A 27,716-nucleotide genomic window follows, 5' to 3' on the forward strand; every position below is an offset into this window, starting at 1 on the left:
ACTTGCAACTCTATGGATACAAGGGATGCGATCCCAATCGCCATTAAATCAAAATGAAGATCAACAAGAAAAGATTTTTTAAATGAACAAAAAATAAACTCACCTCAGTTCTGGTTACGATCCCAATCGCCATTAAATCAAAATGAAGAACAACAAGAAAGGATTTTCTAAATGAACAAAAAATAAACTCACCTCAGTTCTGGTTACTTTACATTTAGGCTGATTATATAGTTGTGATTAATTGAGAGGAGCTGTTGAAAGAAGTTCCATCTCCCATAAATTATTTAATTTTCAAGTTCTTATTCTGTGCAGATTTTCAAGGGGCATCATCAATACATCATACTTTATTCGTGTTATTAAGCTGAGTGCAATATTGTAAACAAACAGTATTGTCGCATGGATGCAAGCGCGCATTAATAAAGCATCAATAGGCCATTTTCGTAATGTAACCAAATTTAATGCATAAGTCTTTGTGAAGTGCCTCAATACAAATTATTTCATTCACCTGATAAGAATAATAGTATTTCAATAGACAGAATCTGAACTGCATACATTAGTTGTTGCCAGGTTGGACAAACATTATGGCTTGACCTACCTAGCAACACTTAATATATTTAGCTGCATTCTAACTATTGAAATACTATTATTCTTATCAGGTGAATGAAATAATTTGTATTGAGGCACTTCACAAAGACTTATGCATTAAATTTGGTTACATTACGAAACTGGCCTATTGTGACGCAACAATCGAATATTGTAATGTTGAGAGTGCGTTGACCTTGCAATGAGAATTTTGTTGCTCTAAAGTTAGTCTTGGATCAAGACTCGAGTGCATCATGAATATTACATAAATCTGTTTAAGCAGCTCCCACTACACGTGAGTGTTATTCGTTTTTACTGTTTAGTCCACTGCAGCAGATTTATCTTTCTTTCATTTAAAAAAAAACAATAAGGTTTTACTCATGTTTCAAATGCACTGTTTACAGTTTAATACCCTCGATAATTTCCTACAATTATGAAAAAACACGGGTAGATTGGGAAAATTGTAAAGCCAAGTCGTTATTGTAGTCCCACGCGTTGAAAATTGAGTGGCCGCGGCCGATGTACACCGCGTGTATAAATTACGTCGAGATGAATGATGGTAGATGTTTTTGATTTCCAAGTATTTTTCCAACATCAGTGAGTGTACTGTAGACTTAGATTGTGTTGTACTTATATATCTAGTCTTGACTAGGTGTCATTTAAACTTCCGATTTTGAAGAATTCCTGTGAGTTGTTTCATGTGTTTGCAGTGAAAACACTTGTTTTTTGAGCATGAGCATGAGCGCGCGCAGAGTGGATCTTGTCAACTTTTCTCCTATTTATTTGTTATATTTGTCATTTTCTGGCTGAATTTGTAAAAACCACAGCAAAATTAGATTCATTGACTGTATCAGTCACCATTCGGCCACATTTTGAGCAATTTATCAAAGAAAACTGAAGAAAACCAACCAAGAGATAACCCAACAATATCTCACTGAAGTGGATCAGCAGCTTTGTACAGTCCCATATCCTCATTCAGGTGTGGCTGTCAACAACAAAAAGCTAAACTTTGGCTGGCGGGAAAGCTCACATCATTGCCACATTGGGCAAATGTCTACCTGCAGGCAACAGCTACCAAGCAAGCCTGGATTAATGCCTGTCATATCATGCTATTATTGATTGATGGAGCAGCAGCCACCTATTAGTTACTTGAAAAGCATAATTTTCTGTTAAGTATTTAAGAATACTTGAATATTAAGGAAACTTTGTATAACTGGACGGATCTCATGGTAAGTCCATTGCATGTCTGCCTGACTGTATGTATGTGTGTGTCGTCTGATGCTGCAAATCTTTCATGTTATATTGCAAGCTCTCCTTGATCTGTGCATGGAACTGAACTGTGTTTGCTCACATATTATTCAACAACGCTTGCTTCATTGCTAAAACATTTGACGTTCCTTGTGTAATACTTGTGCCATTCATAACTCATATCGCATGTGCATCTGCATGATAGTATTAGTCGACCATCTGACATACACCTGTACACCTGCTATTGGCCGTGTATGGCTGTTTACTCTAACTCTTCTCCGCTAGAGCTCACCGCTAGTGCTCACCGCTAGTGCCCTTTCGCTAGTGCTTTATTATACTAGAGTCTACATAATTTGAACTGGACAAGTACAAGTCTTTGATGCTGCAAATTTTGCATGTTATATTGCAAGCTCTCCTTGATCTGTGCAAGGATCTGAACTGTGTTTGCTCACATACTGTACATTTATTATTCAACAACGCTTGCTTCATTATTTCTGCTAAAACATTTGATGTTCAATCCTTGTGCCATTCACAACTTGTCGCATGTACATCTGCATGATCTGTTCCTACAGTACCGCTACTGCTTGATAGTATTAGTCGGCCATCTGACATACACCTGTACGCCTGCTAATGGCCGTGTATGGCTGTTTACTCTAACTCTTCTGCGCTAGAGTTCACCACTAGTACCCTTTCGCTAGTGCTTTATCATACCAGAGTCTACATTTAATTTAAACTTGACAAGTACAAGACTCCGATGCTGCAAATCTTGCATGTTATATTGCAGGCTCTCCTTGATCTGTGCATGGAACTGAACTGTGTTTGCTCACATATTATTTAACAACGCTTGCTTCATTATTTCTGCTAAAAACGTTTGACGTTCCTTGTGTAATACTTGTGCCATTCATAACTCATATCGCATGTGCATTTGCATGATCTGTTCCTACTGTAATGCTACTGCTTGATAGTATTAGTCGACCATCTGACATACACCTGCTATTGGCCGTGTATTGCTGTGTACTCTAACTCCTCACCGCTAGTGCTCTCTCGCTGGTGCTCTCTCGCTAGAACAATATTTTACTAGAGTCTACGTAATTTGAGCTCTACAAGCACAAGACTCTGCTAGAGGTACGCCCCTCGCTTCCTTCTAAAATCTTGGTTACTTTGCTTCGTGAATTTCATAATATTCGACTCTCGCTCTGCCTCTTCGCTGCGCCTGGCTTTCTCTACGTAGCTTTACTGGTGTTATCTGTGAGTCTCCCTTCCTGGCACCCCGCCCACCCTTGCCATTCAAAGAAAAAAAAAGCATGGCGGCAGTAAATATTGATGAGAAGAGTCAAACGACCAGCACAGATACTAAGGCTCTCACTTCAATCAACACAGTCGATTTGGAGGACCCAACAACCATACACACGCAAAGACTGTATTCCCTAAATAGAACGAAAGCATTACAGAAGAAACTTGTGAAATGCCAAGCAAACACAGAAATAGAAATGAAGGATAATGGTCGACAGATGGTGATCTCCTGCAGTACAGCGTACTATGAGTCTCTCAGAAGAAACATCATCCAATACTTCAAGGGGATCAATGAGAAAATGAATTCCATGGCAATTGAATTACGCAATGTAGCGGATGCAGATGGTCACATTGTAGAACATGTGATAAGGGTTGCCAATAGGCTTAAATATACTGGAAATCCTGGTCTGCGAACAAAGTTTGTTTTAAATATGTATAATACAAACAATCGAATCCTGGCAAATGGCACGTGCCTGAACCTGCTAATTAAAGATCATCTTCCTGAGGTTCTCTCAATGACCGGGAGAAGTGGGCTAGTCGCCATTGCGGAGGAAAATAAGAAAATAGCCGAAAAGCTATCACTCCTGATAAAGGGATCGGCAACCACAGCGCTCAAGAGGTGCATTACAGGAATGAACACTGCAGCTGAGCCATCTACAGCTACAGTTATATGTGAATGCACAGTCAGCGACAAGAAACTCCTCTGCCCACAGTGTAACACTCACTCATGTATGGAAACCATTGAATGCGATCAATGTAATAACTGGTATCACTACACATGTGTGAACCTCAAAAAGGAAGACATCCACAAGTATGTAAACAACATCTCCCTTGCTTACACCTGCCCACCTTGCACGTCGCTGAGCAGACAAATACAACAGCATATGGACAAGAGTGAAATATCGCAACCACACAGGGTCACGGAACCAACGGAAACAACAGCACATGTCACGGCAGTACACAGCGCCCCGCCACCAGATGGCAAACATAAGGCCTCACCAACATATGATGTAGACCCTCACATCAAAGACCCTAAACAAGACTGCGGTTGTGAAGAACAAGACAAAACCACTATGTGTCCAAGATGCTCAAATCATGCCTGTCTAGATACGACTAGATGCTCTGTATGCTGCAAGTGGTTCCATTTCGCTTGCACTGGACTGTCAGATATCGAACTGGAAACACTATTGAAAAACTCAACTGCAGAATTCCTCTGCACTACATGCAAAAACATCACCAATAGCCCAGTTATTCCACAAAGGGATACTTCGTCTCCTATCTCTGATGACAAAATAATAACTTGCTCAGAAGAGGACTGCTCCATCTGTCCAATCTGTCGTACTGAAGCCACAAGCGACTCAGTCGAATGTCTTGCCTGCGAAAACTGGTATCATATGTTATGTGCTGGCATTACCACATCGGAATTCTCATCGCTCCAAAAAGACACCTACATCTGCTCCTCCTGCACACTACTTGACCTCACAACAGCTGGAGGTGTACAAGTAAATATTGAGGAAAATGTCAGCCAACCCTCAACTACGCAGATCTCCAAAGCTAACTGCAAGACATGTAAAGATCGTGTGAAACAAATAAGTAAACTGAAAGACGAAATAAACTCTAAGTCTGCTTCTGTAGCCACTCTTCTAATAGAAAATGAAAAACTAGCACTGGAACTCAACCAAGCTAGAAGAGAGACTCAGCTAGCTGAGGAACAAAACCAAAAGACAAGGAACATTCTGGAACAAAAGCAGAATGACCTAGCACATGCAAACTTCTTGAAGACTCAACATGAGCTGGACTTCAACTGTATAGTAGCCCACAATGACTTTCTGTACGGAGTCTGCCTAAAGCATGGGATCAATATCAGCCAATCAGAGCCGGTAACCAATCTCCCAAAACGCTATACCAGCAAGGATTGTAACAAACCAAGGGAAGCGCACCGTCAGAGCAGTCAAAACAGTGAAACATCCCAACACTACAGCATACCAACACAAAACCGGTTTTCTGTGCTCTCGGAGACCAATGATGCTCCACCTGGCGGCGAAAATCTCCCCTCACACACGTGGTGGAACTCGACAACAAAATGCAGCCCTCCACGAGGTAACCGCCCATCAGGACAGAGCAAAAAGACACCCGTTCGCAGTTATCCTACTCCAATCAAGCATCACCACCAAGTCACGAACGCGCATTCGCCAAAAAGGAGGCCTAACAAAATTTCTCACAATGTGCACGAAAACAAACCCAAAGACAGAGTAGAGAACCCTACTAGAATCTCTACTTCCACTTTTACCAGACAAGGCCAAAGTGCAGGGGAGATGGGCTGGACCCAACCACAGAAGCAGCCGCCCTCTCACATCAGAACAAATCTGCCAAGATACAGGGGACCCCAATCGCCAACACAGCAAGATCACAATAACAAACCCAAAGACAGAGTAGAGAACCCTACTAGAATCTCTACTTCCACATTTACCAGACAAAGTCAAAGTGCAGGGGAGATGGGCTGGACTCAACCACAGAAGCAGCCGCCCTCTCACACCAGAACAAATCTGCCAAGATACAGGGGACACCAATCGCCAACACAGCAAGATCACAATAAATCTCCTCGGGGCCCAGATGACAAAAGGACTCACATCTCGCCACCCATGCTTCCCCAGCATCAGATCATCACAAACGAGACCCCAGTCATAAACCAACAGAAAAAGTTGCAGCCACTCAATCCACTACCAAGCCATTCACCAACAAGACTGCACGATACCTCACTCGCAGGGGATACATGTACTCCAGCAAAAGGAGCTCAGCACACCGCCAATCCTCAGTCTCCCGTGCCGGTTTTTCATGCAGGCCGAGCCTCAACAACTGCTCACATAGCCCTTCTCGATGCAGCATACCACTCACTGATGTACACACTCCAGATCCTCTCAGCACCAGATGCGAAAAGCAATCTCAACAAAAACAGAATGGTAATGACCAACCACCACCACATCATAGACCTTGTTCAATCAAGCCTTGTCCTTCTAACAACCGCATAAAAACAACAAATATTTCATTAGGAACACTGAATGTACGTGGAATACAGTCCAATCTGAGATATGCCCATCAAGTTGCCAGCAAGACTGATATCCTCTTTATTCAAGAACACTGGCTTTATACAAACAGACTACATTTGCTAAATGACATTAGTAGCCAACACTTTGTAGCAGCTAAAGCAGCAGATTGCATCAGCTATACTAATGCCATACGAGCAGGACGAGGAAAAGGAGGGGTAGCAACACTACTTCGTAAAACGCTGGTTGCCAGCTACAGCGAAATCCCCTGCCACTCTACCAGGATCAACGTAGTTCGAATACACCTTCAACAGTCAAAACAGTGCATCCTGGCCATAAACTGCTACCTACCGTCTGGCGTCAATCAAACTGATCTTGTAGAATACCAGGAGAGCCTTGCCATCATATCCAACATCCTATCCACCCACACTGACGACGCCATTGTCATTTCAGGTGACTTCAATGTTGACACAGTCAACCCTAATAACAAAAGATCCCTAGGATACCTTCGAGCCTTTCTGGAAGATGCTGGCCTAATCAGCATAACAGAAGAACTTGGAAGCCAAGGAAATTTCACCTATAGATCGGATGATGGTGCAAAGACATCGTTTATCGATGGCTTCCTCACGCTTAGTTCATCACTCCACCAGTTTGTTGATCTCACCATTGGCCCTGACACACCTCTGAACACTTCGGATCACCTGCTGGTAAGGATCAAATGGTCTATAGTGCTACCAGGACATACAGATCGTCCAAAGCATGCAACAACCACTCAGCCAGCCCAGAAACTGCAAAGATTGAAAATCAAATGGACAGAAGCATCCAAAGATCAGATAGCGGCTCAATATACTGATCCCCTTGAAATTACAGCAAGGCAGTTGTTTACTACATTCCACAAGAGAGTGCTGGACAACACATCTGTGGACGACTTGCTTCATAAGCTTACCACGGCCATGATTGAGACCTCACTCAGCCTCCCACACAGCTATCCTTCCACAGGTAAACACGGCAAACCAGAATGGACCGCGAAAGTCAAAGACTCATACAACGCCGCCCTTGAAGTCTGGAAGAGATGGAAAACAGCTGCTAAGCCTCGCAGTGGTACACTCTTCACAGACTACCTCCTATGCAGAAAGAAGTTTCGAAGTCAGCTCCGCCAATCTCGAGCTCACAACAACAGAAAACTCCTGAACTGTATCGAGAACGCCTGCGAGACGAACCAGCAGCTCTTCCACAAACTTGTCAAGAACCAGTGCTCCAAAGACAGCTCAGGGTATGGTACAGAGTCACTAGAGTACGATGGTAGAACATTTCAAGGGGACGGCGAAGTCATTGAGGGCTGGGAGCTATATTTTACTGACCTCTCCCTACCAGACCATACAGGAGATGCCTCTAGCAGCTATGCCTTCGACATCCCTGAAAAGCCCACGTTCTCAGCACCAATGTATGCTCTCACCATAACATCTCATGACATCAAGGTAGCTACTACTAAACTGAAGAAGGGCAAAGCCAGTGGTCCAGACAACATCAGCCCAGAGCACCTCATATACATAGGAAAAGCCACCATGCACTTGATTCTGCTCATCTACAACTACTACCTCTCAACCGCTCATACTTCGCAGAAGATGAAAGATGGATTGATTCTTCCCTTCCACAAGGGCAAAGGAAAGGACCCCCGCGATCCTAGGAACTATCGAGGGATTACCTTGTCTTCATCCTTCTCCAAGCTCCTTGAGCTTATCCTCAAACCAAGGCTAGAGAAGACCCTTCAAGGCAATGGTATACCAGATGAGCTACAATTCGGGTTCCAGAAAAACCACTCCTGCATGCTGACTTCATGCACTATGGAATTCATAATAGAGATCAATACCTGCCAGAAACGGCCTACCTATGTTGCTCTCCTTGATGCAGAGAAGGCATTCGACAAGGTCTGGCATGACGGCCTCTTCTACAAAGTGGATCAAACCAACATTGACCCTGCATACACAGCCCTCCTCAGATCTCTGTATGAAAACATGGAAAGCCGAGTTCTGTGGTCTGACAATACAAGTGGAGCGATACCGATACTCCAGGGTGTCAGGCAAGGTGGGGTACTCTCCCCCCTGCTGTACACTGTTTTTGTTGACGGTCTTATCAAGGAGCTGAGAGACAAGAGGCTAGGTTGCCAGTTGCTGAGCCAGCATGCTGGTGTGATCGTCCTGGCCGATGATGTAGCGCTAGTCAGCTCATCTCCAACAGAGCTTCAAGAGATGCTGAATGTTACATGTAAATATGCAGAAACTTGGAGATATCGCATCAACCCGCAGAAAAGCAAGATTGTTACCTTCAATAACAAAGCTCACAAGTCAACGGCCCAACCCATGTGGATCCTTGGACAGATGCCAATCGAATCAGTGACCCAACACCCGCATCTGGGAATCATAAAGTCCTCCTCCAAACATGATCCAACAGACCTTATGATCTCCAGAGGCACAAAAACCTTCTATGCCCTCACTGGAGCGGGTGCATACACAGGAGGTCTTCTACCACACCACTGTGCACGACTCTGGAAAACATACTGCATCCCACGTATGCTGTATGGAGTGGCCATCATGAAGCTCAACCAGACAAGGCTAAATAAACTGGACAGATCCCAATACCAGCTCTTCAAGAAGATCCTCGGGCTCCCCAACAGTGCTGCCGATGATGCTGTCTATCTTCTCACAGGCCTCTTTCCTCTGAGCATGCGAGTTGACCAAGAAATTCTCCTCGTCATAGGTCAACTTATCAATCTGCCACACTCAAGATATGAGGTACGCACACTACATCATGCTATCACCAACTTCACTCCCTTGGTGAGGACCTGGGAAAGAACTTTGAGAAGTTATGAGCTCCCCAACCTTCACTCCCTCCTCTCCAAGCCCGTTCCCTACATTACATGGAAGTCAGTCACTAGGTCTGCAATTGACTCGGCTATGCAGAAGAAAGTCCGTGAGGCCATCAATGCAAAATCATCTCTCGCCTTCTTCAAGAATAACACTAGCTCCCCCCATGACCTTTACCCGAAGTCCATCTCCTCAAGTTTTCTACGTCAAGCCATCATTGTACGCTCACAACTTCTCTCTCAGACGTACCTAACTCAATCCCGGCTGTGTAAAATCAAGAAGGGTACGATCCGATTCTGCCAAGTGTGCAAAGGGGAAGAGGAGGACATCACACACTTCATAGCCAAGTGTAAACCACTTAGGAATCATCGCCAGAAGTTGGTCGACAATCTCCACCACAGAGGCGTACAGCAGTCGACACTTGCTCTATTCAGTCCAGATGACCCTGAGACCTTCACGCGGGCAGTCCTACTTCCGAATGTTCTAACTGTCTGCCCTAACCAAAAGAACCTTCTTATTAATGCATCACTGTCATTTTTATACAATATCCACTCTGCTCGTGCTAATGCAATCGCTAATACATTTTCTACCTGACTTGACAATCCTGCCTGCTATGACAAACTGCAGTACCCTGGTAGCTGCTGATCTCCGATAGAGCGGAGGAAGAAGAAGAAGAAGAAGAAGAAGAAGATGAAACTACACTACTAAGTTACTTTTGAGAAGAATAGAGCCTTGGCCTCGCTAAATCAAAGCCATAGAGTCAATGCTAATGCGTATTGACCTCTAGCACTGCATACTTGCTGAGAGGCAGGTGTAATTAATACACAAATACACACACCACACACTATTGCATAGACTGCACACAATAGAACCGAAGTGGCTGATCGGCAAATTTGACACCATGGTCGATGGTAGCGCGCCCAGTATTTGGTCAGACATCCGTTTCAACAGCTGTTACAATTTAAAAAGTTATTTATGAGCCACAAAACTTGCACAAATCAGGCAGCTGAACAACTTTTCTTAACTCTCAAAATTAAATCAGATTTAGGGCCCCGGAAAGATCGCACAACTTTCTGCGCTTCTGCGTTCTGTTAGCAGTTAGCACATGCGCTCACATGCATAGCCATATGTAGAAGCCTATTGCGAAACAACTACATGTGCTGTCGCAATGAATTTAGTATGTGTGTGAAGAGGAGGTCTTCCGTGTTCGCTCCATGGCAGCGAATTTGCAAATGACGCACTTACCGATGTGCAAGAGGTATTTATACGATATCCTTGCCATGCGGTATCGCTCGTCCAGTATTCAGTCAACGTATTGACATTCAGTGCTTTATCGCGCAATTGTGTGAAATAGTGTGTGAAATTGTGTGAAATACGCTTCGCTCCTTGGCAACGGAGATACCACCCACAAATCGCGTGACCGAATTCTATTCGGCACGACCAAATTCTGGGCAGAAAAATGCTCCGTCTTCTTTCGGAAGTATTTTGCTTATCATCATTCTATATTTTAAGTGACTATAAAATCCTGTTAGAGGAATAACTTTCTTTTCTTTTGATGGGTAGATTGCCAAATAAAAGAGGTAAGAATTCAAAATATTAGCGATTTCCCCTAAGTGACTGAATACTGTGCAGATGGACCACTACCCTGGGGTTTCCCCCTACTCTTATATGAACAGTGCAGTGGGTTATTATCGTGCAAAGGTGGTGACTCTCCTCTAAACGGGGCCTCCATTTAACACCCTTTCCGAGGGACGGAGTGTTTTCCACTTAACATATCCTACTTCTATGAAATAAAGAGAGGGGCACGTTAACACACAAGTCACAACGCAGGCTTAGGTCATCCGCCTGTGTGGGATTCAAACCTGAGACTTTCGGTTCGACAGGCAGACACTTTATGGACTGAGCCAACTCGCTACCTTTTAAATTTTTTTAATATCTAGATATTTCAAAATATTCCTTGCAAAGATTTTCAAAATTATTGTTTAACCATTGTTATTCATAGAACTAGCATGGCTGATGCCCAAGCAGAAGGTGGAGTTCCAGCTGTGGAGCCAACTGTTGAAACTGAAAACCAGGTCCAAGATCAGGTCCAGGTGCCCTCTCAAGAGGAGTTACTAGCCCATGTCAGAGCTCAACCTGGAACAGCACTGGTGAAAGCAAGGTAAGAAACACAACTGGGGGGTGTTTCACAAAGATTCTAAGTTGAACTTATCTCTATTAGTTTGACTTAACAATTATGGAAAGCCGCTGGCATCTTTGAAAATATTTTGTAAAATTTATTTTAAAAGGCATAAAATGTTGAATCAAATCAATCATATTTTCTATTATCATTGGAGATTTCATATTCTTGATGTGGAATTTATGAAAAGTCTAAAATACTTGGGGAATTTTTGCTTTCAAATATATTTTATTTTAATGCTACAAATGGCTCTCCATAATTTATAAGTCCAACTTGAGTTAAGTTCATCTTAGAATCTTTGTGAAACATCCCCCATTTCTGTTAAGGGATGGGAGCAGCTGAGGACAATTTGCTTGCTGAACCCATTAGAGAGCTCCCGTAAATGAAAATGAGCCACAGGGTTTTTGTCAGTAATGCAAGCGTGTATTGGTAGTACCCTGCACTTTGTCAAATCACAATTCATTCTAAATAACTTGGCAAAGGCTCATTCATTTCCCCAATGTGACCATTCAACCCGTGTTGATTTTCAACACACAAATATGATGGTAGACAAAAAATATATTAGATTACTAGGCCCTGACTTTGATATACATTTACTTGTTTTGCTCTTTGCTCCAACAAGCCCTAAAACAACTCACTTCTTTTTGGTATTGCTGTTATTTTGTACCTACTGTAGGTACATTGACCTCACACGACACAGCAAAAGAAATTACCAGGATAGCACCACCAAAGCGAGCCAGGAGCAGCGCAACGAACCCGAGGGCCAGCAGCATGAAACAAAGAAGCAGAAAGGGAAAGGCCAGAATAAGAAACGTTACAGGGAAAAAACAGTTCCGTCTGAAGAGCGTCCTTGTTTGGACTTCTTGAGGGGCGCCGGTTGCAGATTCGGTGACAAGTGCAAGTTCAGCCACGATATCCAAAAGCTGATGGCGGGTAAAGCCCCAGATATCAATCCGCGATGTATCAATTTTGACAAATTTGGCAGCTGTCCTTATGGCATGCTCTGCCGCTTTGGAGGTGCCCACATAGACGATAACCTGAAGAACATCGTCGATGAGGAGAAGGTCAAGGAAACGGGAGGCAAATGCGTCGTCAGGAATCTCCTGAGCAAAGACTTGCAGATTCAGTTGAGGAAACGGAACGTCCATTTTAAGAAGTCCGATCAGTACATGAGGACTTTGGATACTAGGAAAAAGGAGTCTAACTCTAAGAGACCCGAAGGACCAGGTTGCAAAGACCATAATGAAAGTCCTACTGTTGTCATGCCGACTAGTGGTGATGCTCACAACCATGCAGGGACTGTGACGGATGCTGATGTTATCAAGCTACGGCCAGAGGAGAAGAAGAAGCTTGATGTGAAGGACAAACTCCTGCTTGCACCACTGACAACTGTAAGTGCTGCTGAATCATTAGCGCTTACGAGTTTACAAGTAGTTCTCATGAATTTAGTTCTTGTGAGACAGTATTTTTATAGCACTGTTCTCATCTTGATACGGTGATTCTAACTAATTCCTCAGGCACACGAATGAGACTGACACCAGACCTCCAGCAGACCTAACAACATAAATGTACCCCTAATGGCCCAAAACAAGGCCTTTTGGAGTCAGTTTGGCAGTGCTACTGTTAGTGAGTTACAGGTCCTTCATGTCTAACATTACAATTCATCAACTCATTGTGAATTACAAACAGAACAGTAAGCATTTATTTGTCCGAAGCAGTAAATACTTTATCAAACTTTAAAGGTAATACAAGTTTTGGGAATTTTTGAAAATTGGGTGGATAGTGAATCTTTACAATTTTGATATATTTGGATGCCCCTGTGGATGTATTATAAGCACTAAAAAAAATAGCCCCTAAAACACTTCTGTTTTCGAGAAAAATTGAATATAAAAATTTACCGGTGCTCCCGGTAAATTTTGATAAATTTCAAATAGCGCCTATGGCCGTACAATGGTAGCTGCGACCATGAAAATCTCAGAATACGTAGTTGTGATATATAATTTCCAAATGGGAATAGCTAATCGGTTGATTTTAGTCAAGAAATATTGTTTCATAGCTTAATTAATATCTTGACCTTGAGAGGGAGCTATACAACATAAGAAGTTTATTATTTACAATTTCATAACTTTAAACTCAATTTCAACCGCGACAACGATCAATGAATATTGTAGGGACGCATACGCTTCCAATATGTTAATTTGAACCAAATTCATGACCCCATACCAAAACTTTGTAATACCTTTAAGTGACTTGAACAACCTACAATGTATGGCAGTGGAAATCTAGAAAAACTTGGTAACATTGAAGTCTTGGATAACTTTTTAATATGTACTTTGGAGACTAAACTTAAATGTTATATGTTTGCATTAATTATATCTTATATCCTTTAAAGGCCCACTGCACTACTTGTAGCTACTTGCGCCCTCTATGTAACAAACAATGCCTAATCGGTGACCATTGGTCCCCCATGATCCTCTTTTTCTTATGTTAACTGAGAGCTGAGTTGCTGAGATAACCACCTGTCCAGTGACCTTGCAGGGCAGTCTAATCCCTCCTGTAAACTACGGCAGATAAGCTTTAAAGGCTGTGTTATTGTGGTCTTCTCTCTGACAGGGAGGGGTGGATTCCAGAGTTACATATCAGAATGTTTTTTTTAATTCTGAAAGGTGCTTGCCTGAACACAAAGATGATTTTTAATCTGTTGTACGTCTGTGCTTGTTGTTACAGGTTGGTAATCTTCCGTTCCGTGCCGTGTGTAAGAAGCTAGGTGCGGACATCACATGCGGTGAGATGGCCATGTGTACTAATCTACTCCAAGGACAGTCGTCTGAATGGGCCCTGCTGAGGAGACATCCTTCAGAAGACGTCTTCGGTGTCCAGGTAAATTATCTTCTCACTTCCCTTCAGGACAAGGTTTTTTTCTTAAGGGTGGAGTCATCAAATGTTCTTCAAATTGGCAACCTTTATATTTGTTCTGTTCTACATTGTTCTAATAAAATTTTACTTCTTTGAAAATGCTGTACATGTGAGTAAAAGCTTTGTCTAAAAGTTTGGGGAAAAAAAGGGAAATCCAACAACAATGATTTTAAACACCTCAATGTGTTGCCACTTTAAGGATTTAAAAACTTTTTTTCCCCTTTTAATGAATTCTTTCCTCTAGCTCTGTGGTGGTTTTCCAGACACGATGACTAGGTGTGCAGAGCTGCTCAATGATAGATTAGATATTGATTTTATTGATATCAATGTCGGCTGCCCAATTGACCTGGTTTATCACAAGGTGCGTACTAAACCTCTTTATAGTTCATTGATTGTTATGGTTGTTTGGTGTGTGGAAGAACTTTGCTGCCTTTTATTATATTTCCAGATTATTTTATTATATTTCCTTTTTATTTTTTTCCTCCTTCAGAAAATATATACATGTATATCATGGGGGAAACCTGCTATATTTAAGTCTTGATGACTATGTAGAACGAATGAGGACATTACAGTGTGCTGTAAAAGCAATGGAATCCCAGAAATCTGATCCGTTGCTAATGACAGTATTTGTTTTATCGCACTTTCGTAAATAATAATTATAGTAAGATCAATTTGTATAGCGCAGCTACAGTAGTATATAATTATACTCTTCTGCACTGTGATGAACACAAAACTCCTAACAGTGATAATTACAGACACAAACACAAAAACTATTCAAAAGCTTAATGATTGTTTGATTATTGACATAAATGTTAAAATATGTTAAATGTAAAATATCTTACAGTTTACAGGATTTTTTTCCTTAATTTGATACGTAATGAATTTCATGTAGTTCATAACTTGTTTTGACTATTACAGGGAGCTGGATCTGGTTTGATGAATAGAATGGGAAAGTTTCAGGAGATTGTGAGAGGAATGAGCTCGGTAAGTCATTTACATGCACACCCATTTTTGTATCACATACATCTAACATGCAGATGGGAATATTAGTTTCTCAGATGCATCATTTGCCATACTGTTAGATTGTACATATTTCTCTCATATGCTATGACAATTTGTGTATGTTAACAGCAAGATGCATTTTTTCTCATAAAGATTAATTATTGGTATCATTTTTTGTATGCAAAACATAGCTGCAAGCAACAAAGCCCCAAGTGCATATTCACTGCTGTATGTTTATCAGATACAGACATTTTTTGCACAATGTACTAATATCTCAATTAAATTTGGAGGTGTTGATTAATTTTAAGTTTTTTAATACCTTGTGTAGGGATAGGCCTTTTAAACCCCTTCTTTATCATGAGGATTGCAAACAGTCATCCTAAATGAGCTTTCAACAGTATTTGGGGTCTTAAATCTTTGTAGAAGTTGGTTGATAAATCATACTGCTCTCCCTGCAGGCCCTTCAATTATTATATTACCCCCATCATTGGGGATAATATAATAATATGATAATATGATTGTGGTAAAAGACTTTGTCCAAGGATGTAAGCACGGAGCATAGACCAAACTATGTATTTCCCATTTGAGAGTCAAGAGTTTTCAACAGTATGCCAATGCTCCCAACCTTCATACTTTTATGTCCCTGTTTCTTCTGTAAAACAAAACAGTTATTTTTTTAACCAAAATGTAGAACATTCATAATTTGAGCAGGAGAGAAGGGGTTACATTGATGAGGAATTTTTGTTGATTTGTTTTCCATTCAGGTTCTTGATATTCCGCTGACAGTGAAGATGAGAACCGGTGTCCATAACGACAATCCCGTCGCACATAAGATCGTCCGTCGTATCTACGACTGGGGAGCATCTGTTGTCACGGTAAATATCGCACTTCGTATTACTGTAGCTGAGGAGTGTTTCACAAAGATTAAAATTGACTTTAAGTTGGACTTAACTATGGGCCGCCGTTCATGCCACTGTTTTCTCTCACCATTTACTGGCATTGGTCTCCCAAGGGACGTATTAATCATGGCCACAAATCTACCAAATTAACTCTTTTTGATAGTTCATTATTGAAGGAAAAATTTGTATCTAAAGATCATAATGATGAGAGAAAACAGTTGCATGAATGGTCTGCCATATTTAAGTCCAACTTAAAGTCAATTTTAGTCTTTGTAAAACACTCCTCAGGAATATATTACTACTGTTAAATGTGCTTTCAAGAAATAGTTGAGTTCTGGGCCCTGTTTCTTAAAACTTGTCATCAATAACAAGTAACAAGAACTGTTATAAAATACTGAAATCATGGCATTTGATTGGCTGAGATCAAATTTGTCATGGAAATTTAACATTTGTTATTGATTTGATTTGATTTGATTTATTTTCCACTCAAATATCCACAAATTAATAAACCATTCAGTAATACAATACATAATAGAACAAATTAATTATACAAGTAACGAAATACTGACAAGTATCTTCGTAATCAAATAAGTCTACAAAGTACATTTATGTTTGAGAATTAGACAACATATTTTAAATTGCTTGATTTAACTGAGAGGGGAAAAAAGGGAATCTCAGAAAAGCTAGGCTTGTTGAGCGAGATTCCCAGTATAAATTAAATAATGGACCATCAACAACGTGCATCAAATTCTGCACATGTCTGCTCCCAGAGAGACCAGAGACGCGCGAACCCACCCGCCCGCGCCAGATCCCCGGGTCTCCCCCGCCAAGGCCCATTCAGCGTACAACAGTCTGCCGTTGCCAGGTCGAGCAAGCTCAAGGTTTGTCCGACCTAGCAACGAGCAACATCAAACATCAAACAAACAAGTTTCATGAAATTCATTACTAATGGTTTGCACTATGATGTTTTTTTACTCATCACTATCATAGAAACTGACTCAATCTTACTGAAAATTACATGCAATAAACACACAGAAATGTGTAAATGGGACTACACATACACGTGACATGAAAAATCAAGGATTTTTAATGTTTCTTCCCCTTCTAGGTTCATGGTCGTACCAGAGAGCAGCGGTATTCCAAGCTAGCCGATTGGGATTATCTGAAAGACTGTGTTCAGGCTGCAGATCCGCATCCATTCATTGGTGAGTCCTAAGGTCAAAGGTCAACTATGGTGCAGTCTTATGGGGCATTGGAAGAAAGTTGCGATTGATTGCAATTTGCAAAATTTGCAGCTGATATTTGCAGTTGATTGCAACTCAACTTTCTTGCCATGCCCCACTAGTCTCCTAAATTTCCTAGGATTTTGTTAGGATTCAAGTTTTTATGCCTCCGTTACGAAGTAGCCGGAGGCATTATGTTTTCGGGTTGTCCGTCCGTCCGTACGTACGTACGTACGTCCCGTTCTTGTGATCGCGTTATCTGAAGAACCGATTGATGGATTCCTGCCAAACTTTGGTCATGTATGAATCTTGCAGAGCCAATGAACTGATTAGATTTTGGGGTCACAAGGTCAAAGGTCAAAGGTCATAGGGCTCATTATGTATGCAAAAACAGCTCGTGATCGCGTTATCTGAAGAACCGATTGATGAATTCCTGCCAAACTTTGGTCATGTATGTATCTTGCAGAGCCAATGAACTGATTAGATTTTGGGGTCACGAGGTCAAAGGCCAAAGGTCACAGGGCTCATTATGTGTGCAAAAACAGCTCGTGATCACGTTATCTCAAGAACCGATTGATGGATTCCTGCCAAACTTAGGTCATGTATGTTACTTGCAGAGCCGATGAACTGATTAGATTTTGGGGTCACGAGGTCAAAGGTCAAAGGTCACGGGGCACATTATGTATGCAAAAAATAGCTTGTGATCGTACAATCATTAGAACAGATTGATGGATTCCTGCCAAACTTCATTTATGTATCTTGCAGAGCCAATAAACTGAGTAGATTCTTGGTTTATAAGGTCAAAGGTCAAAGGTCTTTGGCTCATTATGTATGCAAAAATAGCTTGTGAAAGCATTCTCATTAGTACTGACAGATGGATTACTATTTAACTCAGGACATCTTGCAGAGCCAATGAAATGAGTAGATTTTAGGGTCATGAGGTCAAAGATCAAAGGGTCATATATGTATATGAGAAATTGCTTGTAATCACGATATTCTGAGAACCTGTTAATGGATTACAATTGAACTGGAATTTAAAAAATTTCTTCTGTTTTGGTTTCTAAAATTGCTCTATGAAGGAGGCATCATTTTCGACTGCGCGCAGCCGAAGTTCCATCTAGTTTTAAATAAAATTAAGTTACCGGTACCAAGATCTAGCTTTAATCCCCCCCCTCTCTCTATCTCTCTCTCTCTTACTAATGGGGCGTTGCAAGAAAGTTGAGTTGCATCAATTGCAAATTTTCAATTAATCGCACGATTTACGATTGATTTTGGAGATTTTCAACTTTCTTGAAATACCCCATTAGAGTACCTAGAGTAAAATTGCGTAATGACATGTTCTTATAATGTTATTATGATGTATATGTACATGTAGTAATACTGTGTTGTAAGGTTTGTAACCATGTAGAGATACACAAAAACCTGTCTTTAACCTAAAGCTTGCACGCACTTGATAAAAAATAACTTCTAAATAAATTTTAGGTCCTAACATGGAAAAAACAGCATGAGGAATGGACATTTCTGCATTGGAAGTGTGTCGCGTGTGGTTGTAAGTTTCGCTTTATTGAATTCCTTTTTTTTTGCTTTAAATTCCTTTTTTTTTGCCATCATGATTCCTTTTTTTTGGTCGCACAAGGTTGGCAGCTCTGGTTTATAATTAATTGTGTTGTATATGATTAAAAACATTTTTGAATGATGTCCTATATCTGTTTTACGCAGGCAATGGAGACATTCTTTCATTTGAGGATTCAAACTTCTTCCGTGAGCAGAGTGGAGCGACCGGTCAGATGATTGCCCGGGGCGCCCTCATCAAACCTTGGATCTTCACTGAAATCAAAGAACAAAGGTACCATACTAGCATTTCTAAAGTTTGTAAAGTGTTTGCTGATTTATTAAGTCTTTATACCTTGATTGATTGATTCGAATTTATTCCATTTCATATATAAATTGTTTGCACAATAAAGAACATAGTTGACAAAGTAAGTTCAAAAATATGAAATGAAACAGGAACCTACTTGAAAGCATAGCTTTTTTTTGTAGTTTCCCAAGAATAAGTATAACATGAATATTATTTTCATAAACCCTTTTAACCCTAAAAAGGCCAGGCTATTTAAGGTCTTAGTATGGCCCGTGACCTTGTAACTGTAGGTCCGATTTTCAAAAAAATTCTGTTAAAAGTTGCGCAAGACTCTATAGAAAAAATTCAGCGAGCGGCGGGGCGCCATCCATATGCGTTCCCGAACAATCAGAAAAATCCTGGAGGGGGGGGGGAGGCCATGATGCCCCCCCCTTGGCCTTATTAGGGTCATAGTGTCTGAATAATTGAAATATACAAAAAGAACAGAATTACAAAACGAGACACAAAGGACAGGAAACAGAGATAATGAGATAAGACAGGACATGATAATAATAATAATAATAATAGTTAGCTCTTATATAGCGCATTTAATTACCGAAGGTAATACCAATGCGCTTTACAAATGTAGAAGACAATAGAAATAAAGACATATATCGCAATAATTACATATAATTATAATCAAAACTTACAAGTAGGCATACGTTATACATTAGACAAATCGAAAATAGCTTCTATTAAAGGTGATACATGTAATATTTGAAAATGATTATAATTATACAACAATATAAATATGATTACAAAGATGGTATGTGCTGCACCAACCCTTTGGAACCAGTACAAAATTAAAAGGAAATGTTAAACAAATATGTCTTGAGCTCTTTCTGAAACATGTCTTTGTCTGATTGAGCACGTAGAGTGCTAGGAAGAGAGTTCCAAAGGGTTGGTGCAGCACATTCAAATGACCTGTCACCGAAAGTTTTGGTTCGGCTTCTATTTATTACTAGCAGATTTTGCGAGGCAGATCTGAGTGATCTGGTTGGTAGATATTGGGCTATCAACTCGGATAGGTAAGTAGGAGCAAGGCCATGGATTGTTTTAAATGTGAGCAGGATAACTTTGTAGTGGATGCGTGCGGGAATAGGTAACCAATGGAGCTCCTTTAAGATGGGAGTGATGTGATTGTATTTACTTGACATAGATACAAGACGGGCGGCAGAGTTCTGAATTCGTTGGAGTTTGGAAATGTCTTTGTCCGGAACGCCGAAGAGAAGACTGTTACAGTTGTCCAGCAGTGATGTGACAAACGCATGGATCAGTATTTCTGTTGTCTTCTGGTTAAGGAGGTGGCGAATACCACCAATTCTTCTTAAGGCGAACGAAGCTCTGCGACACACCAAATTTATGTGGCGACGAAGAGATAGATGTTTGTCGATGACTACCCCTAGGTCCCGGACAGCTTCAGCGGGCTTGATTTCTCCAAAGCAGAAAGGTGGCAGTTCCTGGTTGCTCTTCATGTGAGATGATACATGTAATACTTCCGTCTTGTTGTCATTTAAGAAGAGATGGTTACCTCCCATCCACGTTCGAACCTCCTTAAGACACACATCAAGCTTTCTGATTGCTCGATTTCTGTCATCGGAGTTCATAGAGATGTACAGCTGTGTGTCATCTGCATACATCATGCAGGACAGGCCATGTGCATGAATTATCTGTTGAACTGGAGTTGTATAGCATACAAATAGCAACGGGCCAATTACTGATCCTTGGGGGACGCCCCATCGAAGACTAATTGGATCAGATGTTGCTTGATCAACCAACACTCGCTGTTGCCGATTGGAAAGATATGACGCTAACCAGTCAGCAGCAATGCCTGTGATACCAAATCTTTCTTTCAGCCCAGTTAGAAGAATATGATGGTCGACCGTATCAAATGCGGAGGTAAGGTCCAATAAGACAAGGATTGCTTCATTTCTGCTATCCAAAGTTTGGAGAAGATCATTTTGGACTCTTACTAGGGCTGTTTCCACACTGTGATACTGCCTGTAGGCAGACTGCCTAGACGCCAGAAGAGAGTTTCCATCAAGGTATGACATTAGTTGCTTACAGACGACACGTTCAATCACTTTTCCAAGAAATGGTAGATTAGATATGGGGCGGTAGTGATTGAGGCTCTCTGGTTCTAAACTGGGTTTTTTCAGTGTGGGAATGACGAGCGAGGACTTGAGGGAAGCTGGAAAGATGCCCGTCTGCAAGGACTGATTTATGATATCAGTGATAGCCGGGAGCAGAACCTCGACACAGTTCTTGAATACCATTGCCGGTAGAGGGTCAAGGGGACAAGCTTTGATCTTGGATGACTTTATGATGCGAGCGACGTCGGACTGAGTCACTGGGAGAAACTTTTCCAAAGAGCAGCTTGGTTTAGATGTCTTCCTCAAGTCATTGTAGTGAAGTGATGATGATGAAGAGTCAGTATCCATCTCTAGTTGACATACTTTATCAACAAAGAAGTTCGAAAATCTTTGTGCAAGCTCCAAACTTGTGCTATGGGAGGGCAAATGTTGACCTGGTTTTTCAATTGTCAACTTGTTAACTATCTGAAAGAGTTCCTTGCTGCTAGCTTTGGAGATCAAATTCTGATGAAATGCTTTTTTCGCATTTTTCACACATGTGTTATACTCTGCTACCGCTCTCTGCATTTCCTCCTTGTCTAGAATTGATCTAGGACTTCCCTTTTTCCACTTTCTCTCCTTAGAGCGGACCTTTTGCTTTTTAGCCTTCAGGGCCTGATCATACCATGGAGCATGAGGGCGCAATTGTACAACTTTCTGAAGGACTGGTGCGTGCTGATTGAGAGTTTCACCAAGAGTATTGTTGTACAAGTCTACTTTGTCATTGACAGCCAGGTTCTCCAGGTTTCTCTCTGATGCAAAACTGGTCTGGATGTCGTTCCGAAAGTGATCATGATTGATGTTGCGGAGCTTGCGAAGTTTCACTGCTTTCTTCTTTTTAGAGGGTTTGGATAGGGCTGCAGAGAAGATAACAGCTGCGTGATCAGAGGGCATTGATGCACAGATGGTAACATCTCCAATGAAGTCATCATCATCTTGTACTATCACAAGATCAAGGGTGTGGCCTCGGGAGTGGGTAGGCTGAGAAATCAACTGTTTCAGTCCACCGGAGTCAAGAAGGTCGAGGAAAGTCTTGGTGTCCGTCTTTGTAGGGTCATCCACATGGATGTTAAAATCACCACAGATGACAACATGGCTTGTCAACAAGTTTACCGTTTCCAGAAGTTTTGAAAATTCTGATGTAAAGCTTATTGGAGGAAGGCATTTCTGTGTGCCTGGTGGCCTGTAAATGATAAACATTGACAGGGTTTCCTGGCCAGTGGATTTGACTGTTATCTCCAAACACTCAAATGTTTCAAAGAGATGCGGTCTGGATTTGCAGGTGTACATATCCCGCATGAGAACACATATTCCGCCTCCCTTCTTTCCTTTTCGCGGTAATTTGAATAGGCGATAGTCCTGAAGGGTGTTCTGAATTGTTGCGATGGTTGGACCGTCTCGATGATCGCCTCGTAACCAAGCTTCCGTGATAGCAAGGATATCAAGTTTTTCAGATAAAACGAAGTCACAGACTTCTGTTGGTTTGTTCATCATCGATTGTGCATTCCAAACCCCGATTCTCGTTGATAGTGGAATTTTGCAGGGTCCAGCTAATGAAACCCTTCTCAAAGTAATTGGAGCTCTACCTCCAAATTGCTGCATGGATCTCCCTTCATACCTCTCACTGATTAAAACAGGGATGGCCTTCCGGGACTTGCAGAAAGATCTTCGCCCTCGTCGCGTTGGTTTGACAGGGCATATTCCAAGATCCTGCACTGCACGATAGATATCACGTTGAAGCCTCACTTTCCTGACCCGAGTACCTATGTCCTTTAGGTTAGAAGAACTGTAGGATCTAGGCTCTTGTATAATCATGGCTATCACAATCAAAAGTATCACAGATGAAAGATGCAGTCCAAAGTTCGCCATATTACTACATGGGCAGTGCTATAGAGTATTACTCAAGGCCTACCAGGGGTGTGTCCAAAATCATGTATTCTACCATTGAGTAGATGCGGTCATGTTTAGCACTCTGAATAGGCTTAAGACCAAAACAAAGGAAGTTTCTAATCTGTCCAACAATAGGTGACTGGTCATTCATGCATGCATGTTGTAAAATGGAGGTTCAAGAAGTTGACCAAGCCTGTATTTTCATGACAAACTGTCCTACATACTAGCTGCTTCATCTTGAACATTTCCAACTCCAAATTTGTCTAGAAGATTCCTGAGTAATGTAGCAACAAACTGATATAAAGCAGAAACATTCATATAAAATATGTCAATATGAATTTCCTGTCGAAGAGAGAGCAAAATTGAGTGCAACATATAGCGCAACATCTATACCCGCGGAACTGCGGGGCTCAAGGGCCTCGAGCCCCCTCACTTTTTCGAAAAAGTATTTTAAAGAGAAATAGAATGAAAGAAAGAATAAAAGAACAAATAGTGACCTGCCAGTGTCACAAAATAGTGAGTATTGAAATTTGTTCATCGCACCGTGATTAAATGCCTCAAACCCCTGAGCTTCCGGGGGATCTGTCCCTGGATTCCACCTAAGGCTCTAAGGCGATTAGGGATTAAGCGACGAATAATGATTGTGATTTAAATTGATGCAAGTATCTGTTTGAATAAGCACTGCTATTCACCAGAATCTTCTTTGTAAAAACAACTTTTTACAAATCTCAGCCATGCTTACTGAGTTGACGTTCCATTCAATTTAACATACTCATTAAAGAATACACTTGTCTTAATCTGAAAGTGATTTTACAGCACAGTGGCAGAATAGCATGGCTGAGATTTGTAAAAGTCGTTTTTACAAAGAAGATTCTGGTGAAAAGCATTGCTTATTCATTTGTGACAAGACAAAGACAAAACAAGACATGACAGGACAAAACAAGACAAAAAGCAATGACAAAAGTAAGCTCAGTCTAGCTGAAAGGAAATATAACTAAGACTATGAGGCGTGACGGCTCAGTGGTAGGTGAGTGGTCTCTACTCAGGAGGTCCTAGGTTCAAAATTTAGTCAGTGTGCTAGAGCCCTTTGGTTAAGGCATTAATCCTCATTACCAAGTCCATGGGAGAAGACTTAAAGCCATTGGTCACCTGGTTGCTTACCTACAAGCATACACATGCCTAATGCCTTCATAGTAGTCAGTTAAAAAAAAAACATCAACCAATGCACTAAAGTAGTAAAAGCTTATGTTCTTCTAGAGCATGGGCTTCTAATGCTGGGTTAGCATAAAAGATAATGTTCAAATTAGGGCTGCGACGTGTAATCGAATGTTGGAGTACCCGCACGGTTGACAACTACTCGAGTACGATTTTTCGTACTCGAATATTCGGCCGCAAATAACAACAACAAAAAAATCACTGTCCAGGCCGACGCTTACCCGTGCCAGGGAGAGCGGCGGCCGCTGGCATGGTACTGTCGGTAAAAATGTTTCCCAACTCAAGCACTGTCAAACTCACCACTCAGAAACTGAGACCAAATGTCCGGATTTCTGTTTGGACTCAAAGGAAAATGGATTATTCTCCCATCTTTGGTTTTTAAAACAGCATTGTTTACTGTTATTATTATTATTAAATCGGCGCCTTCAAGTGCAACTCGAAGTAAAATTGCATGCATTTTCTGCGATGGACTTGGGATACTGCTCCAGTGGTATGGTGGTGGCAAAAAATAAAAAATAAAAAATTCAAAAATTAAAAATTAAAAATTAAAAAAATCAACAACAACAAAAAAAAATCAAAAAAATTATAAAAAAACATGGCGTCCAAATATTTGAGTATTCGCTTGTAAGCCTGGGAGTGTACTCGGGTACCTCATTACACTGTTGTGCACAGCCTTGGTTTAAATGCTGATCATCTCATTGCATAATAACAGAAACTGTCCCGACGATCTTGGAAATGTTTGGAAACGCAGTTAATAGGAACAAATATGTGTCAAAGGGTTTTAGATTCATAAAAATGATTACAAAATCAATCTTGCTTGAAATTGGCAAATGAGTGACATTCACATATGCTTTTAGATTTTAATGATATCTCTTTAACATTCTCTTAATTTATTTCTACTTTTTTTCCTTCTCTCTCATTATTGTGTGCCTCTCTTACAGACATTGGGACATCTCTTCTAGTGAGCGTTTTGATATTCTGCAGGATTACATCAACTTAGGACTATTGCATTGGGGCTCGGACAGTGAGGTATGTCTCTTCATGATAATAATACATCTAGATTTACATAGTGTTTAATACGGCATTCTGAATTGAATTGATTTATTGTCCATACATATGGAAAATTCACTACTCACTAACAATGTACACAATTATACAAATTATAAAACATAATAACAACATCTCATCAATGGCAACAGTTAAACAACTGTTTAGTTAGACACAACTTAAACGTGAGGTCGTGTCTAAGTCCTGTCATATCATCCAACAATACGAGCCACGTCCAACATCCAGGCACCTCGCAATTCAAACCTAAATAGGGAACATGGAAATAGTATGTATCAGATAAGCATGATAAGTTCAATGTGATTGCTTGCCTAGGAAATGGAAGAAAGTGATACAATAGTACAATGTCTACAATACTTGCCCTTGATTTACCCTTCTGTTGTAAATGCTAGTCAAATCCGTGATTCATTCACGCACACAGTATGCACCGTTTCTTGGAGTTATTTCCACCATTATGGTCACCATGAGGGCATATGGCAATTTCTGTCACAAAGGTTTTTGTAATCCTACCAGGTCCTCATTTCCCTCCCTGGGGAATGGAGTGGCTAATGTAGATTAATATAAATATACACATAATACACAGCAGTGAGGGCATTAATAAGAAATACCCACACAAGGTACCTTTGGAACAGTCTAACACGCCCAAGGCGATAGCTGAGGATGTTTGGACTGTTTTGAAGGTAACAAGTGTGGGTAATTTTACTAATGCCGGAACAAAATGATGTGCATTATTTGTTTTATAAGATTATATTTCATTTGTTTTATAAAATGATTTTACTAATGACTGGTCATTAGCATTTGATAATGCTCGGTCATTATCAAAATTACGTGTTAGGCAAAATAAATGCCTGGTCACGTGTACGCTCTCAACCAATCATTTGATTAGGTTCCACGTCATCATCTTATAATGATTTTTAATGTTGTTTTTTGTTATGCAGGGAGTACGGAAGACCAGAAGATTCCTTCTGGAGTGGCTGTCTTTCCTCCATCGTTACATCCCGGTTGGACTCCTGGAGACACTGCCTCAGAAGATCAACGAAAGGCCTCCATACTATGTGGGTCGGGACGATCTGGAAACACTGATGGCTAGTGCCAATTGTGCTGACTGGGTCAAAATTAGGTAAGATCAGTTATTACAGAGTCAGGCTAACTCGGACCAAAGACAACTAGGTTTAGGGTTAAGGTTAGGTTGAGGGTTAGGGTTAGGGTTAGAGTTAGGGTAAGGGTAAAATGACAAAATCTGTCCGTTTTGGCAGCTGGGCCGAGTTGTCCTTGGTCCGAGTTAGCCCGACACTCTAAATTCAAGTATTTTAGACTTTTTATAATTTCCACATCAAGAACATGAAATGTCCTTGATAATTGAAAATATGAATGATTTTATGCTTTTTAAAATAACTTTTACAAAATATTTTCATAGATGCTAATGGCTTTCCATAATCTTTAAGTCCAACTTAGAGTTAAGTTAGACCTAGAATCTTTGTGAAACACCCCCCAGGACAATCTGGAGATCCTGATAGCCATTACCAACTGGGTTAGAATCAGCGGACATGTAACTCAGGGTTATCAGGGTTATGTGCCTATCCAATGTACATGTAGGTTGGCAGGCACATGTTGTAGGAAAAGCTTAATCATTAAAAACATTTGTGTCATGCCAGCCCCTAATATATAAGTGACATGCTTTGTTACATGTATGTCAAAGAAACAATTTTCATGATAACTTGAGAAATGTTAACAGTTTGTGAAGAAAAGAAATGTAAAATACTTCAACAGAGTGCTTGTAAAGTACTTCAACAGAGTGATTGTAGGAGCTTTACATGCCAAACGTCTTTCTCTACTGCTACGTTTTTTTTCATCTACAATACTTATTTTTCCAGGAACCTATAATATACCAGCACTGCTTTTTGATAGGTTCCTCACATTCTACTTTATCTATTGTATGAATTGAGAATCATTGAGACATGCTCATTTATACTACATGTATTGTATAATTTCTATTTTGTAAGTACATCTATATTTTTTGTAAAATGTGGAACAATAAAAACTTGAAACTTGAAACATATATTAGTAGTACTGATCTTGGCTTTTTAAAGCCTACCGGTAATTGTAAATGTTCTCATGTATAATTTGTATTATTATTTAGTTTAGTAAGGATGTAATCTGCTTTTTGTTTCAGTGAAATGTTTCTTGGCCCTGTACCCGATGACTTCCAATTCCTAGCGAAGCACAAAGCCAGCTCCTACAAGTGAAACTGACACGGCTCAGCAACA

At 40.7% G+C, this 27,716-nt stretch overlaps 1 protein-coding gene across 1 annotated transcript; it reads left to right on the forward strand.

Annotated features, from left to right (window-relative positions):
- Nucleotides 1–738: 738 nt before the first annotated feature.
- LOC115926003 (tRNA-dihydrouridine(47) synthase [NAD(P)(+)]-like) lies at nucleotides 739–27,716 on the forward strand. Its single transcript, XM_030990195.1, has 12 exons — nucleotides 739–877; nucleotides 11,034–11,192; nucleotides 11,887–12,601; nucleotides 13,938–14,090; nucleotides 14,371–14,487; nucleotides 15,045–15,110; nucleotides 15,893–16,003; nucleotides 17,136–17,232; nucleotides 18,970–19,096; nucleotides 25,326–25,413; nucleotides 26,388–26,569; nucleotides 27,623–27,716. Exons 2-12 carry the CDS (start codon nucleotides 11,041–11,043, stop codon nucleotides 27,693–27,695), a joined length of 1,881 nt encoding a protein of 626 aa, XP_030846055.1. The 5' UTR covers nucleotides 739–877; nucleotides 11,034–11,040; the 3' UTR covers nucleotides 27,696–27,716.

Source organism: Strongylocentrotus purpuratus, unplaced genomic scaffold (assembly GCF_000002235.5).
Source record: "Strongylocentrotus purpuratus isolate Spur 01 unplaced genomic scaffold, Spur_5.0 spur5_scaffold_19, whole genome shotgun sequence".
NCBI classification, from domain to species: Eukaryota; Metazoa; Echinodermata; class Echinoidea; order Camarodonta; family Strongylocentrotidae; genus Strongylocentrotus; species Strongylocentrotus purpuratus.

What these genes read in the sequence shown, in the direction of transcription:
- LOC115926003 (XM_030990195.1), top strand. Translation starts at nt 11,041, where the DNA reads ATGGCTGATGCCCAAGCAGAAGGTGGAGTTCCAGCTGTGGAGCCAACT. An exon ending in AAGACGTCTTCGGTGTCCAG is followed by an intron (nt 14,091 to 14,370) that starts GTAAATTATCTT and finishes TCTTTCCTCTAG; the next exon opens with CTCTGTGGTGGTTTTCCAGA. An exon ending in AGATCCGCATCCATTCATTG is followed by an intron (nt 17,233 to 18,969) that starts GTGAGTCCTAAG and finishes TGTTTTACGCAG; the next exon opens with GCAATGGAGACATTCTTTCA.